This window comes from Odocoileus virginianus, chromosome 17, assembly GCF_023699985.2.
Source record: "Odocoileus virginianus isolate 20LAN1187 ecotype Illinois chromosome 17, Ovbor_1.2, whole genome shotgun sequence".
Lineage (NCBI taxonomy): Eukaryota > Metazoa > Chordata > Mammalia > Artiodactyla > Cervidae > Odocoileus > Odocoileus virginianus.
In genome coordinates, this window is record NC_069690.1 from 38,444,405 (window position 1) to 38,461,886 (window position 17,482).

The following is a 17,482-nucleotide window of genomic DNA, read 5'->3' on the forward strand; positions in this document are numbered from 1 at the left end:
GAAATCTGAGTGGGGTCTGAGGATTAAATTGTAGTAATGTATCAGTGTTAATTTCCTGATTTTGATAGTTATTTCCTGGTTATGTAGGAGAAGGTAGAACACACACTAAAGTAGTCAAGGGTGGATAGGGCTTTATGTCAGCAACTTAATCTCAAAATTTCCGGAAAAAAAAAATAGTTTTTTGTACTGTATTGCAACTTTTCTGTAAGTTTGATAGTGGGAGTTTTTTTAAAGCTTTTTTTTTTCCTTTTTTCAGCTAACTGTGAAACTTTTAACTGCACACTAAAGGGATTCTGAACAAAAAAAAAAGAAAGAAAAGTAGCTCAAACGTTTCACACGAACAATCTTCATGTGAAAACACCTTTTAGTTATTACAGAGCAAGATGGCTTTTGATTTGGTGACCTAAAGAAAAAAGGTCCTAGTCCCCTGAGCCTTTTAAACTCTCTGACAGTGACATTTAAATAGCTCTCAATACTTTTTCAAGCAGCCTTTGTGTGGTGTAAATGACACCAGAAGGAACTGAGTACAGTTTCCAAGAGAAAAAGGAGATTTGACTATCTGAGTTTTCAAAATATTTAAACCATCTAAGACTTCCCTGGAAGTCCAGTGGTTAAGACTCATGTTTCCACTGCTGGGGACACAGGTTCAATCCTTGGTCAGGGAACTAAGATCCCAGATGCTGTGGCACAGCCAAAAAGAAAAAAGAAAACCATCTAAAATCAGGCTACATGGATGTTCTTCTTAGGTGCTAAAAAATACTTAAAATACAGGAATAAAGCAGACTGAAGTGCATTTTCTCTTCTTGAATGTAAACATCTTTATAAAAATGTGAAGTCTAGTAGTGAATAGATAATAAAGGAATTCCCATCTGAAGACCAGAAACCTATTAAATATTTATAAGTGCAGCAAAAGTTTTACAGTTTTTAATGGATAATTTTGTAATTCCTTCATACTTCAGTCCAAAAAAGACTTCCAAAAATTTCCATGGTGGGGTCCACTTGGGTATTTTTAATATGTTGGCAGTCAACATAGTTTTAAACTATTTTTCAAAAAAAAAAAGTGCTCTAGAAAGCTAAGAAGGAAAGGTCCCTATACTTCTTTTGACAAAAATATGAATTCCCTTTACTGATATTAATATATATGGTGCAAATGATGGAAGAATTCCAAAGTGGATTAATTCTGTTGAAATATAATTCCTGTCAATTTTCTACATCTCTCCTATCATTTGAGTTGGGTAAAGCATGTTCCTGCCTCAGGACTTTTGCTTTTACTCTTCCCTCTGACCAAAATGCTCTTCTCTCAGATAGCTACCTGCCCTACCTCCTTTCTTCATTCAGGTGTGTGCTCAAAAGTCACCTTATCAAACCAGCTTTACCTAACTACTCTATAATAAGATGTCACCCTTCATTGTCACTTTTTTCTCTCACTTTACAAAATTTTCTTCATACAATTTCTTCATTTTCACCACCTGATGTATATTTATTCATTTTTTTTTAAGTATTTATTCATTTGGCTGTGTCAGCTCTTAGCTGTGACATGCAGAACCTTTGATCTTCATTGCAGCATGCAGGATCTTTAGTTATGACATGTGAACTCTCAGTTGTGGCAGGTAGGATCTAGTTCCCTGACCAGGGATTGAACCCAGGCCCCCTGCGTTGGGACCACTGAGTCTTAGCTACTGCACCACCAGGGAAGTCCCTATTTGTTCACTTTTAAAATGTCTCCTCCCCACCCCACCAGAACGTAAACTTAATGAAAACATGGATGTTGACTGTAATTTTTATTGCTTTTTGCTATATTTTCCGCTCTCAAAATAGGACCCATTGTGACAGCCTCTCAATAAATATTTGTTAAATTAATACATGAACTTTTACATCTCTATCTTTGCTACTTATAAATACTCTCGGTCAAGGTTCTACAAACTACAGCTTATCACCTGTTTTTGTATGACTTGTGAACTAAGAATGAGTTTTACATTTTTTAATGGTTGAAAAAAATCAGAAAGATGCATTTCATGCAACTTGAAAGTTGTGTAGAATTCTAACATCAGTGCTCATAAATAAAGTTTTATTGGAGCACAGCCAGATCCATGTTGCCTATGGCTGCTCCTGTATTCCAAGAGTAGAGTTGAGAACTTGCAACAGAGACTCTATGACTTGCAAAGCCAAAAACATTCACTATCTGGTAACCTTCTAGAAAAAGTTTGCCAAGACCTGGTCAAATCTACTATTAATACTAACACTAATACTGCACTGTCCAATACAATAGCCACTAGCTACACGTGCCAATTTTAGTTTAAATTTAAGTTAATTAAAGTTAAAAATTTAGTTTCTCAGATACCCAACTACATTTCAAGTACTCAACAGAACATGTAACTAAGGGTCTTTCATATTGGAGAACACAGACAAAGAATATTTCCATCCCCGTAAAAAGTTCTACTGAAGAGCACAGCTCTCGATTTTAGAATATCTCATTGCTGCTTGGGATACCAGTCACTGCAAAGTTGTTTATTTAAAGCAAACATTAAAACTTTGGGTCAGGAAAGAAACCATGTGTAAAAATTAAATCAATGAAAATTCTAAAGAAATTATACTAGGAAACAGCTTAACAATGATCATATTCTATCAATGTTTTCTAAACTCCTGCAACTGGAATTTCAGGGGAAAGCACTTTCTATTAATTCAGTAATCAAAAAGCTAAAGGATATAGACAGCACCTTCATACAAAGAACTTTATAAACTTCACTGATTAAAAAATTAACGTGACTCTTCAAAGGGCTAAAAAAGAAAACCCACATGATGCCAAACATCCAGATAAAATATTTCTAAATGTACCTATATGGGGCTTCCCAGGTGGCACAGTGGAAAAACAATCTGCCTGTCAATTCAGGGGACACAGGTTTAATTCCTGGTCTGGGAAGATTCCACATGATGTGGAGCAACTAAGTCCATGTGGCACAACTACTGAACCCACACCCTAGGGCCCATGAGCCACTACTGAGCTTGTGCTCCGCAACAAGAGAAGCCACCACAATGAGAAGCCCACACACCACAACCAAGAGTAGTCCCCCACTCACCATAAGTAGAGATTAGCTGAGCAAAAGCAACAGAGACCCAGTGCAACCAAATATAAAGTACTTATATATGTGCATACAAAATAAACTCAGCATGTACATTAGAATTTTTGTATCATTAGATAAAATCATTTTCCTTACCTCATTTAGAAGCCAAAATTACCATCCTTACTTAACACTCTTTGATATCAATTTCCCTCCTGCTCTTGCCATAACTAAATAATCTCCTGATATATTTTTTGTTTAATTAAATAATTACTGTTTTCTGTTGACACTGGTGTTGTACTATGTTTTCCAATGACATTTTACCTCTTAAACAATAAATCTTATGGACAGATTCTTAGAAAAGTTCAATCTTCCAAGACTGGACCAAGAATAAATAGAAATTATGAACAACCCAATTACAAGCACTGAAATTGAAGGTGTGATCAAAAATCTCCCAAAAAACAAAAGCCCAGGACCAGATGGCTTCACAGGAGAATTCTATCAAACATTTAGAGAAGAGCTAATGCCTATCCTTCTAAAACTCTTTTTAAAAATTGCAGAGAAAGGAACACTTCCAAACTCATTCTGTAAGGCCACCATCATCACCCTGATAGCAAAACCAGACAAAGACAACATAAACAATAAATCTTATAAAAGATACATAGCTTCTGTAACTGATATAGTTCACAAATATATTGGGCTGTTAAAGGTTATTTCTTTTGCAGTTTTCCAAGCACTCTACAAATTCAAAGCTTTATTAGCAATCTCAAACTGTTTTCTACCAGAAGTGAAAACAAGCCTCATCATATGCTTGCTAAGAGATGACAATTTCAAATTTGTTTTTACTCCTTCAGATTCTCTCTTTGACAAAGATGCTGTTTAAAAAATTTCATGAGTTAGAATTTTTATTAAATACACCAAGATTTTTTCTCTGAGATTCTAGCATTTTTTGTGCTACAAAATGAAAAGGGGTAGATTACAAATAAAATTTAAAGTTGAAAATGGTAAGGATCTGGTTAATTGAGATTTCATCAAAATTCACACATGAATAATATGTTATTTATGAACAAACTCAAATATTTACATTAGCAACAAAACATGTAACCATATTTTTAATTTGAATGATTATAAACTTGTTTTCAGTTTGTTACTTTAAGTAATTATCATTCAGTAAAGGATATCCACTAATAAACATGGAACTCTGCTCAATGTTATGTGGCAACCTGGTTGGGAGGGGACTTTGCGGGAGAATGGATCATTTATATGTATGGCTGAGTGCCTCCAATGTTCTCTTGAAACTATCACAACACGGTTAACTGGCTATGCTCCAGTACAAAATAAAAGTTAAAAAAAAAAGAATACCAGCTAATATAATTCTATTCTTAATTTCAGAGGTCAGATTTCCACTTGCTGGTCTGTCTTTCCAGCATAGCGTAGAAGTTAAACGACAGCAAAACGTCAGTCTCAGAAAGAGCCCCGCACTGAGTCTGCCAGCTGTCCTCAGCACTGTTGCCTGACAGCAGCCAGAAAGTTGTCTCTGAGTGTCAGCATTTCCCTTTACCTTCATAACAATAAACTGATTTCTCTATCCCCATACCTCTTTCTTAAATTTAAAATGTCCACTTTTACTTTTTAACAAAAAGCTTTGAAAACTGAGTCACGGACTACAAAATGATCCTTAAAAAATGAAATTAGAAATGTTGGAATTGAAGTAGATATCTTACCTACCTTATCTCTCTTCTTTCCCTGCCACTTGATATTTAAATTTTCTCCAATATCCAACTATTTGGATTATGAAATCTCTGCTTAGACACTTCCAAGAATACAGAAGTTATACTTTTCCTTTTCAGGAAAATTCTAATGGTTTAAAAAGTTCCTCCTTAAATACAGTGGAACTCAAAATTTCCTGAACTGTCCATTTCAGGTCCTAGTTCAGCTTTCTGGGAACATCCAGAATAAATTATTATACAAATGCTACCACTCAGTTCCCTAACCATGGTGAGAGCTTTCTTCTGAACCTGGTTTTGCTTGCCTATGGTCCTCCAAAAATGTGGCATCAAGCACTAAGCCAAGGAGTGCAAATGAGACTTCATATTATCTGACAGCATCTCTGGAAAATAAACAGGTGCAATGGCATTTATTATTCTTCCCATTTTACGAACAAAATTTAAGACAAAAGAATGACAAAAAATATAAAGTCATGTAATTGTCCAAAGGTACTATGTGAGTGGCACATTATGAAGAGAAGCAGGATTCCTCTCTTGAGTTTCAACCTTTGTTTCAAAGAATTTAAATAATGCTTTAAGGTGCTTTCTTATATAGATTATAAATATTGGAAGAAGGTCAGAACTAGAAGACATTTTAGACCCAATTAATTTCAAATACCTCAAGTGAGAGGAAAGGAAGATATTAAAAGTGGGGGGGCATACCTTAAAATGAGAATAGTCTCTCCAGCCATGAAATCCTACCTTTCCTTCCTCTCTGGACCAAGGTAAAGGTTAAGAGACATCAAGAATATTTCTCTAAGAACATCAGATCAATACAGCCCATGTTACCCTCTTTTTTTAAAACAAAATATTCCATTTTCCCTAGATTAAATGTGAAGAAATTATAGACTGCAGGGCACAGGTCCTAAACAGCAAATTCAATATCTAGTGTTATTTTCCTTGAAAGGTCAGTTACTCTAAAGCTGTAGAAAAATATATTTTACCATGGATATCAGGTGCCAACAAACATGCAGAGAGAAAAGGAGGAATGAGCATTTCATGTCATTGATACTTTTAAAAATTGTCTGTGCTAAAATGATTGAATCCAACATACTGCAAGTAAGATTTTCATTTTGTAACTGTAAAATGCCTAGTTGGCTATAAAATAACTGAAGTTAAAAACAGAATATCAATTGAAGATGGGTGACAGACTTAAATGTGAAAGTTAAAAAAAACAAATTTCTAGAGAAAACTATAGGAGAATATTTTCATGGCCTTGGATAGGCAAAGACTTCTTAAGCAGGACATAAGGTTCCATTAATCCCAAAAGGAAAAAAAAATGATAATTTAGTCTTCATTAAAATTAAGAATTCTGTTTACCAAATAGATGAAGAAAATAAATAAGCAAGTTACAGACCCAGAGAAAATATTTGCAATACACATCTGATGAAGTTCATGCTTCTAAATTTTAAATGCCTACAAAATCAATAAGAAAAATATAAACAATCCAATTTTTTAAAAATGTACAGAAGACTTATAGCACTTCAAGAAAAAGAATATGCAAATAGCCAATAAACATACAAAAAGGTACTCAACATCATTATTCATCAGGAAAATACAAATTAAACCCACAATGAAACACCACTACACACCCAACAGAAGAGCTAAAATTTAAAAGACTGACAACAGCAAGTGTTGACAAGATGTGGAACAACTGGGGATGACCAGTGAGAGGGTAACAAGTCCAACCACTTCAGAAACTGTTTGGCAGTATGCATCAGAACTAAGAACACACCCACACTATGACCTAGAAATGCTAGTCCTAGATATATATCCAAGAGAAATGAATGTATATGTCCACCAAAAGACATGTACAAGAATATTCACCATATAGATAAACAATGGAAACAAATCAAATGTGCATCAACAAGTTGTATATTCATACCACTCAGTAATAGAAAAGAATGAACTATTAATAAATGTAACAATATGGATGAATCTCAAAGGTATGTTGAGTAAAAGAAACCAGATACCCAAAAAGTACCTACTGTATGATTTATGCAGAATTCAAGAACAGGAAAACTGATCTATGGTTACAGAAGTCAAAACAGTGCTTTACTTGGTGTGCATGCTCAGTCCCTTCAGTCATGTCCGACTTGTTGCAATCCTGTGCACTGTAGCCCATCAGGCTCCTCTGTCCATGGAGAATCTCCAGGCAAGAATACTGAACTGGGTTGCCATGCCCTCCTTTCTGACCCAGAGATTAAACCCACCTCACTTATGTCTCCTGCATTGGCAGGAGGGTTCTTTACCACTAGTGCCACCTGAGAAACCCTTTTTACTTGGTGTAAAGGGAGGTTTTGTAAATGCGCACAAAGGGAATCTTCTGGAGTGATGCAAATGTCCTGTATCTTTTTCTAAATTTTATTTTACCAAAGTATAATTGATTTAAATGCTATGTTTCTGGTATAAAATGTTTCCTATCTTGACTTTGAAGGAATGCATATAGATAAAAATCAATCAACCTGTATATGTAAGAAACATATACCTCATTGTATAAATTATTCCTTAATTAAAAATATATCTATTGAACACAATCATTTTCAAATATCTAAAATACCAAAGGAGTTCCTGGATGTCCAGTGGTTAGGATTTGGCACTGTCACTGTTGAGATTCTGGGTTCAATCCCTGGTCAGAGAACTAAGATCCCGCAAGCCACACAGTTCAGCAAAAAAAGAGCCCAAACCTTAAAAATGCAATTATAGCAGTACCTTCTCTTTTAAAAAACATTTGAATTTGGGGAGATTTTCATGAGTTTTCTATAGTCTTTATGGACTGTATCTATACCAACTATCCTCTGAATGGGCACCATGTAAAAATTCTTATGGTGAGGAAATTTATTTACATGTTATGTACCACCTAAATATGAAGATATTTTCAGTGATAGTTAATTCTCCAATCAAATTTTCCTGAGGATTGAGATTTCAAGATTTGTTTCAATTTTGATCTTTGATTTTTTTCTTTTTTCACTAAGCTTAGGCTACAGATTATTTGTGTCATTCATCTTTGGAAAACAAAAACAAGCAAACAAAATCTCTTGTTCCATATCTATGCTTCTCTCCAGCAATAGCCCCAATTATTTCTCTGCTTCACTTCCCAGCTAAACTTCTGGAGACTATGACCTGTACCCAGTGATTCTACTTCTAGTCCCATTCCTGCTTTAACCATCTCAGTCTGGTTTCCATCCCCACAACTCCACAAAAACCACTTCTGTTAAGGTCACTAGCAAGTTCTACGTTGCCCAAAACCAGCCCACAATATTTGGCCCCACTTTACTTGATTTTCCAGCAACAGTGAACATAGCTGTTCACGCTCTCCTCTGAATTCCGTTACACCACACTCGGTTGGTTTTTCTACTTGTCTCGCCATGCTGTTTCTCTGATGTCAGCCCCTCCCCCTCTGCATGACCACCTAAATAGGATGCTTCTCAGGGCTTGATCCCGAGCCCTCTTTTCACAATAGGTGGCCCCAATCATTCCCATGGCGCTAAAGATCATCAACGTGCTGAGGACGACCAAATTTCTATCTCTAGCCAGACTTTTTATTCAGAGGAGGGGTGCACCAACCCTGCCCTGACCATTATTCTTCCTTTTAGCACTGTTCTTGTATAACACTTCAAATAATTCAAATCTTTTCATTGGGTATTTATTTGTTTGGGAGCCAACCTTCTTCATCTGACTGTAAATTCCAAGCAGGCAAAAGCACTGTTGTCTTCTTCACCATTGTATTGCCAATATTTTGCATACAAGACACATAACAGTCAGTGAATAGTTTTTGAATGAAGAATGAATGAATAAAGATTTCTGACTTTTGAATTATATCGCTATTAATATAAATGTTATATTACAATGTAAGTCAAAATCAAATGTTATAAAAACTTTCATTGCTCAGCTATCTTTTAAAACCAGCAAATAAACAATAAAAATACATTCTAAAACAATGGGAATACCTGACCACCTTACCTGCCTCTTGAGAAACCTGTATGCAGGTCAGGAAGCAACAGTTAGAACTGGACATGGAACAACAGACTGGTTCCAAATAGGAAAAGGAGTACGTCAAAGCTGTATATTGTCACCCTGCTTATTTAACTTATATGCAGAGTACATCATGAGAAATGCTGGGCTGGAGGAAGCACAAGCTGGAATCAAGATTGCCAGGAGAAATATCAAAGACTTCAGATATGCAGATGACACCACCCTTATGGCAGAAAGTGAAGAAGAACTAAAGAGACTCTTGATAAAGTGAAAGAGGAGAGTGAAAAAGTTGGCTTAAAGCTCAATATTCAGAAAACTAAGATCATGGCATCCGGTCCCATCACTTCATGGCAATTAGATGGGGAAACAGTGGAAACAGTGGCTGACTTTATTTTTTGGGCTCCAAAATCACTGCAGATGGTGACTGCAGCCATGAAATTAAAAGACGCTTACTCCTTGGAAGGAAAGTTATGACCAACCTAAACAGCATATTAAAAAGCAGAAACATTACTTTGCCAACAAAGGTCTGTCTAGTCAAGGCTATGGTTTTTCCAGTGGTCATGTACGGATGTGAGAGTTGGACTATAAAGAAAGCTGAGCGCCAAAGAATTGATGCTTTTGAACTGTGGTGTTGGAGAAGACTCTTGAGAGTCCCTTGGACAGCTAGGAGATCCAACCAGTCCATCCTAAAGGAGATCGGTCCTGGGTGTTCATTGGAAGGACTGATGTTGAAGCTGAAACTCCAATACTTTGGCTACCTAATGCAAAGAGCTGACTCATTTGAATAAGACCCTGATGTTGGGAAAGATTGAGGGCAGGAGGAGAAGGGAATGACAGAGGATGAGATGGTTAGATGGTATCACCGACTCAATGGACATGAGTTTGGGTAAACTCCAGGAGTTGGTGATGGACAGGGAGACTTGGTGTGCTACAGTTCATGGGGTCGCAAAGAGTCGGACACGACTGAGTGACTGAACCGAACTGAACTGAACTGGAAGATATAAAGATGATCTACTATTAACCCAGTATGTGCTATGAAAGTGATGTTTCACTAATACTTTTCAAACTGTGGGCCATGTTTATCAGATTTTAGTCTGCACAAGAATGACCTAGGAATCTCATTAAAATGCAGATTTTGATTCACCATGTCTGGCCAGAGATTCTGCATCTGTAACATGTCCCAGATGTTGCCAGGGCTACTGGTCCACACACCATAAGATTAACAGGTGTCTAAAGGATCTTTGTAAATGAATTATGAATTAAACTGAACATTTGCTGCATCCTAACTTTACTTCTAGTAGAATGCAAGGTGATTTTTGTACACATCATCTTATTCAGACTTGCTGGTCTCTTGCAGTATTATAAACTTAGAGGAGTTCTCAACCTTATCAAGACCAAGTGACCCCCTCTTTTAGAAAAAGTATTTTATAACACCTCTTTACCCCAGGTCCACCCCTGGGTTGGGAAGATCCCCTGGAGAAGGGAATGACAACCCACTCCAGTATTCTCGCCTAGAGAATTCCATGGACACAGCAGCCTGGCAGGCTACAGTCCATGGGGTAACAAAGAGTCAGACACAACTGAACGACTAACACACCCACACCATCATAAATTAAATATAACCTATCCACACATCGAAGTTTTATAAAAATAAAAACCTAACTGTAACATAAATGTGAAATAAATAAGATAATTTGTTTTAATATGTAAATGTACTAGTAAATTATTATAGAATACATAATAAGAAGGTAGTCAGATGTGTTTATAGAATCATCATGAATGCAAGAGACAAAATATGCAAGATATAGCTTGCATCAATAATGGCAAAAGTCTTGGCTCCAAACTAAAGAAAGAATGATCTTCCTTTAATTTATTGGATTGGTCAAAAGGAACCCAAACTAACTTTTTGGCCAACCCAGTAGACAGTAGTTTCATTCTTAAACAATTTAGATTGCATTAAAACCATGCAAGAATACTTTATGCATAAAATATAGTTAGGTTCTAGCAGTCATTAGATGACATAAAATATTACTAAGTTTCAGAAAAGCAAGAGATTCCAACCTAGAATAAGGAACAGCTTCCTAAAAGACTTCCAGGTGCTGATCTGTGGCAGAGGGACAGGGTCAATAGCTAAGTAGATCTAGCAGTGGTCCCTATATTACCTAAATAACTTTACATGAGCACATATGCAGAGGAAAAAAATATTCTGTGGATAAAAAACGAGCATGCTCAATAATCAACTTTTTTATGAATGTGGAGTTATATCATAGCTGATGTAAAATGTAATAGCTCCGCTCTGAAAAAAATGGTTTTTGTAATATTTAACAACTAATCATTTTTGCCATCATCTGCCTTTATCTCTGCAATTGAAGATCATTTGTTATACACTTGTGCACAGTGTAGACAGTAGCACAAATATATATATCAGAGGCTCGATTTGACTTTCATGTGTATCATTTACCAAATATTAATGCATTGAAGATTATCCCTGTAAAATTTATATTCTGACCTCAAAATAAAACTTTTTAACCAGCTCTTTGAAAATATTAAAAATTTATGTGACACAAGTAAGATTGTGGTTGTGCACTGGAATTTTTTTCCTGTGCATATTTGCTCATATAAAATTGTTCTGATGTTCTAAATATTCTGCTATGTTAACAGTCTCTCAAACTGATAATACTTTGCAAATAATACTTTGCAAACATTAGAGAAATCAAATGAAGTAAAATATGGTATTCTCAAATTTAAAAAGCAAAACATTTGTTGTGAAGAATTAGTTTATTGTGGCTTGCTGAAACACTGCAAAAAATGTAGCAAAGCCAAGGATTAGATTTCACTACGTTATTTTGCCCAAAGTTAAGCCAGTATTGGATTAGAAAAAAAAATAGTATTCATCCTGTTAAATTCAGCCAACATTCGAAGCTCTTCTGTCAAACCTTTAATAGCACCTCTGACAAATTAACCAGCAAAATTAACTAGCTTTCATGTCACTATTTTCTTTACTATCCTTACCATAAAAGTTGAACAAATAGTCAAATGACCAAACACACGCAGTTTATTAGTTGATTTATTTAATAAATATGACTGCAGTCCTACTATGCGCTAGGGACTAGGCTGGGTACTAGTTATCACTGGTGATAAAAAAGATCCCTACACTTTGGAATCTGACAGTTTAGACGGGGCAACAGGTGTACTAATGACCAAAATATGCAAGAAATCTAATTAAATAACCTTTAAGAGTTAAGAGTAAAAAACAGTTTTGCACTGCTTCATCAGTGATACTATTGAAATGTTTTCCATTTCTCTTATTTAAAAAAGTTTTCTTTATAAATCCACAAATAACCTGATGTACCAAAAATGTTATCTCTAAGAACAGTTGCTAATAAATACAATTTGTGATATGTTGCCAATTCCATTGATTAATAAGTCAGGAGGTAAGCTGCTTTTGAATTTTTGATGCATAAAAAGCACTGCTTCATAAATGCTTTTATTCTGTTTTATATTATTTTTTTCATATCTATTATTAAACATTTAGTTTTTTCTGTCTTCTAGATGGGCTACAAGTCCAATATAATACAGTATCGACTCCAAATTATATTGATTTACTCTACATCACTTTGTACTCTAAGAAATTTAATTCTGGATGCAAAAGCAGATTTCAATTAAGGCTGAAAAAATTATCTCATTCAGGATCATTAGGGATTATTTTGACAGATTTTACAGCAATAATAATTAACAGTTATATATATATGCCACTTTTCAAATAATCCCCCTATAATAGAAATATAATCATTGTTTCATTATTTCCTCTTTTTTTAAAAAGTGATTCAGAAGGCCTTAGGGTCATCCTTATGATTTCTAATTATTATGAATGTGCCAGTTAATGGGAGAGTTGTATTTTCAAAAGGCTTAACAGCAGCCTACTCGATGTTCTTGTGATGGTTAGAATATTTTTCCACAATAACCAATGAATGTTTAACACATTCAAAAAGCATTTATTGGGTACTTACTATAGGCAGCTTCTGTGTTAATCACTCCTTTCTCACACATTGTCTAGAACTACAGCTTGACTTAGGAGCCAATTCATACTGGTTATCTGATAAAAGACCTACTGATAATCTTTTAGTCATAAGTGTAAATGTATACACTGATGACAAACTTATGACACCATATTAAGGTATCACCAGGAAAATGTATGATAATTTTATGGTACCATCCATGTATCTTACTGACTGAGAAAGTAAATTTCCCCTCATATTTGATCCATATTTTAATGGACTAATAGTGATCCTAAAATCTGCTCATGTAAAGTTAAAAGGTAAGGTTTAGCATTAAGTAATATGCTAGTCAAAAAACCAATAACAATTATGTTTTTTAAGTTTTCCTTTCTGTTATACCACTTTAAATACTTTAAAATTTTTCTGAGTTCTAACAAGGAATTTGCTAGCACCAATCCCTTACTCACAAAGAGTAATTAATAAAAGGCATCATAATAAAGTTAATGAAAATGACTTTTCAGCACTATTTTTTCAAAGTTTCTTTATGTGGACCATTTTCTTAAATTCTTTATTAGATTTGTTACAATAATGCTTCTGTTTCATGTTTTGGTTTTTTGACTGTGAGGCATATGGGATCTTAGCTCCCTGACCAGCGATCAAACCTGCACCCCTGCACTGGAAGGCAAAGTCTTAACCACTGGACCACCACCAGCGAAGTCCCTTTTAGGCACCATTTTGAAACTTGAGTGCAACAAACTCTGAGGATCTTTTATGAACCAGGAACTGTTCTTTGCACTGAGTATACAAAAATAAGACATAGTTTCTGCCTTCAGAAGCTTAAAGACCAGTGGGGGAATAAACACTTAAATCGGTAAATAGTTTCAATATAATTGGGAGAAGTACGCATAGTAAGGAAAGGCCTTAGCCCAGCTGGATGGAGGTGAGGGGCTGGATAGAATGACCACCAGAAAGCACCAGGGAGAGTCATGAGAAGGAGGTCCTCATGGTGACAAGGCATGAAAAGATGAGTAGGCATAACAAGGTAAAGAATGGGATGAAAATTTCAGCAAAGACATGGAAGTGTGAAACAGCATATGAGATTGTAGGAAACACAACCAGAAATTTTCTAAAATTATGTTCTACCAGGACCCCATGACCTTCCTGTGGCTTTTGTTCCTTTATATTTTATCAGTTCAACCTTCACATGTTCATAATGGAAGGCTAGTAAACCACCATCTGGAGGCTGTATCTATGTAAATACCATCCATCCAGAACAGAGAAAGGGAGCTAGAAACGAAAAAAAATGGCTACCACAAAAGCCATGTGGTGGGAAGCTGACATCAAGAAGGAGACAAAAATTACACAATAACCTGGGAATATTTAGTGTAAGGGCATTCAGCTCTGCACAGTTCAAAACCCCATGAGAATACACTACAGAACAATACATTATCTGATGGTCACAATACTGAGCCTGGGTCCCTAAGATAAAGTTTTCTCTTGTGGACCTCACTTATAAGGGGTCTGTGTAACAAATACTGTGTAACAAATATTCTTAGAAAGATTTCTACCCAATAATGTTGACATAAAAAAGGTTTTTTAAAATATTTATTTATTTAGCTGCACTGGGTCTCAGTTGTGGCACATGGGCTTTTCTCATGGTATGTGGGATCTTCATTCCCAGACCTGGGATCGAACCTGTATTGCCAGCATTGGAAGGGGGATTCTTAGCCACCAGACCACCATGGAAATCCCAAAAGTTTTATAGTAAATAAGAAATATGCCAATACTTGTAAAATTCATATTTGTGAACCACCCATTTCTCAACCATCAGACAGAAGGGGTATTATTACAGCACAAATAACAAAATTCAGTAACATAAAGAATCTCTGTGTAGAAAATATTCAGGATCACAAACTGGGAGAAAAGAAAACAATTTTAGTTCTTGATTTATTACATGCGTTAACTCTTCATTTTATATGACAAACTTTCTATTTCAAAAGCTTATTTCATCTGACATCTTCACACACAGAAATTCTCAATAAATGTCTGGTAATCAATGAAAAAATGAATAACTTTTTAAAAAGATTTTATATGTTGAAGAAATATTGACCATATAGTTTCGCATTTCACAATAAACCATAGCATATTAATTTGACCCCCAAATTAGGCAGAAAATAAAAGCACTTCATCAAGTACTCTACTTGCTTGCAGTGCCAAGACATGAGAGTATACACTATAGGTCAAATTTTAAACTGGGACCAAAATACCAAAATAATATAAAAGTACTTTATTTAAATATCAAACACATGGGCCAGATTAGCCAATCTTGAGTGGCTATAATAAACCAGATATTTTACTACACCAAATACTCTGATTCTCAGGGACGTGATGTTAGAATAGCCAAATTCACATCACTAACCTTTCTGTTAATCTTAGTTTTTTATTTAAGTGTGAAATCTTTGCATTAAGCATACCATATAACATCCATCTCCATGGATTATGAATATAATCTACTCGTCTAAACTCACCTAGTGATTCAATTCTGTATTCTCTTTCCATTTATAGTCTGTACATTCCAAATAAAATTCTACACAGGTTTTCATTCCCTTTTTATTCAGCTTATCAAAAAGTCACTGTTAGGGCTTTAATATCCTAAATTACGCTACTTAGTTAATAATTTCTTTATTTCACATTAAATAAATGAATTCAGGAGTATTAGCATTTATAGAGAAACATCACAGTTTCCACTGTCTTACACTAATTCATATGTTATTCTTAAGAAAGCAACGATTAAGACTAGGAAAAAATAGTGTTGTAGTATTGATCTATCACTTCACAAAAATAAATTCAGGAATTCATTTGAAATAATTAAAGACTGAGTGTTTTTTAATTATTTTTTCTAGTGTACAACAACCTAATTTTTTCCTGTTCTTGGCCAATGAAATCTTTGCATGATAAAAATTACACATCATAAACCATTTTTCAAATATTCAAAGTGTAAATTTTTAGATTGACTTTTAAACCTTGATTATTTTTATAAATTTAAAGCAAAAAGTTTTTCATAAGAGAAAACCCTTGAAATATTTTTCAATAATGATCATTAATTTTTTTTTAACAGAATACTAAATATGTACTGTGCACTGACTTATCATTTGGCGCTCTACCTAGAGAAAAAAAAAACACGTATAAGCGCCAAGTCAGTTTAAAATTATAAACATACTCATGTGCAAATTAAAGATTTACAACCACAGTACTGTGCTCAATTATACACGAAACAAAATTTATTTTGTTTCCTGACATATTCAATCAAGTTTTAATAACTTCATAGACCCTAGACCTAAAGCTGCCAAAAATCAAAGTATACTGGCAGTAAGAGAGCCTTCAATCATTATGAAGAAAATATCCAGGCTATTGATAATTATTTATCAAATTAACATTTCAATCAGGTGTCAGTATCTCATTTACTAATAGAATTAATACATTTCTCACAAATTCTGATTTTCTATCACCACCTCCTCCAACTTGAGATGCACCTGCCATTTTCAAGGTTTTAAAAACACTTGTTGAAAAGACTGTTGAAAAGTTTAAAATAATATGAAATTTTAGTTATCCCAAGGAAGTATATATATCCCAATAATACTGAAAATTTGGGGGGAAGTGAGGATAGTTTAATGACTTTCAAAATTAATTCAAATGAAACTCTTCATGTAAGCCTGATTTTTTGCTTTGAGTAAATAAGTTATTAGAACACTGAGTACCAAGGGAAGCACAAATGCCATTACTTAAAAATTTACCTTGCCACATGACAGCATTTACCCTTGGCGGGGGGAAAAGTCACCTTTCATCCTAAAGAAATCACTCAGGTTAGCCCAATTCCAATGGACATTGAAGCCATGGACGAAAAAATCATGCAAAAGGATTAGTTATTCCACCTTAGGTTTGCTGCCATTTCAGGGACACCCCATAAGTACTCCTCCTCTGCAGAATCAGAGTTGACCCCTGACAACCCCTAAAAGGTAAAAGTGCAGAGAAATTATCGCTGTCCAAAGTTAGGTTGGGGGTGGGGGGTAAGGTAGCAAATGAGAGATGTATGAAAACCGACACGCTTTGCCCTCTGAAATGCCTATTTACTTTTGACAAAAGAAATAAATAGAAGCAAAACCGAGATTCAGAAGGAACTCTCTCTGCTGCGTGCACCGGTTGAGCATATTTCAAAGACCCCTTAGAAAAGAAGCAGGCTGGAGGCTCACCTTCCATCTCGCCGCCGGGCTGGGCTGGAGCTGCTGCTCTGGATAACCAGCCGCTCCACGTGCTCCTGCCGTCGCCGGGACGCAGCGCGCAGCTGGCGGGAGATTCCCAGCGCGGGGAGTCCCCGGGATCCGGCCGCCGCGTCGGCGCAGATAGAAAGGGGCAGGAGCCAGCGACCGGACGGTGCGCGGGGTTACAGCGGCGCTGGCTGGCGGCGGCTTTAAAGGACGCTCACCGCCGAGGTATCTACCGCGCCTCCAGCAGCCTTTTGAATGTCAAAGCCGAGAACCCCAATAGGAAGGAAATGGCAAGACAGTAAATTGTCTCCAAATGTCTATTTTAGAAGGATAGTGGATAAGACAGTAATATCACATGGTGGGAAGGAGGATCTGGATTGCTTTCTTGCAAGTCTAAGTTCAAAGGAGGTTTGTCTTGA

The 17,482-nt window shown here is 35.6% G+C and overlaps 1 protein-coding gene across 3 annotated transcripts in view; it reads right to left on the reverse strand.

The window, feature by feature from the left end:
- The window catches only part of IKZF3 (IKAROS family zinc finger 3), a 90,436-nt gene extending 73,167 nt beyond the window's left edge, over nucleotides 1-17,269 (reverse strand). The window contains exon 1 of one of the 3 annotated variants that reach the window (XM_020898190.2): nucleotides 17,049-17,269. In XM_020898190.2, the coding sequence (XP_020753849.1) occupies nucleotides 17,049-17,055 (7 nt within the window). In that variant the 5' untranslated portion in view covers nucleotides 17,056-17,269. The remainder of the gene's footprint in view (nucleotides 1-17,048) is intronic. The other 2 variants (XM_070479409.1, XM_020898192.2) reach the window with 2 other exon arrangements.
- Nucleotides 17,270-17,482: the final 213 nt, after the last annotated feature.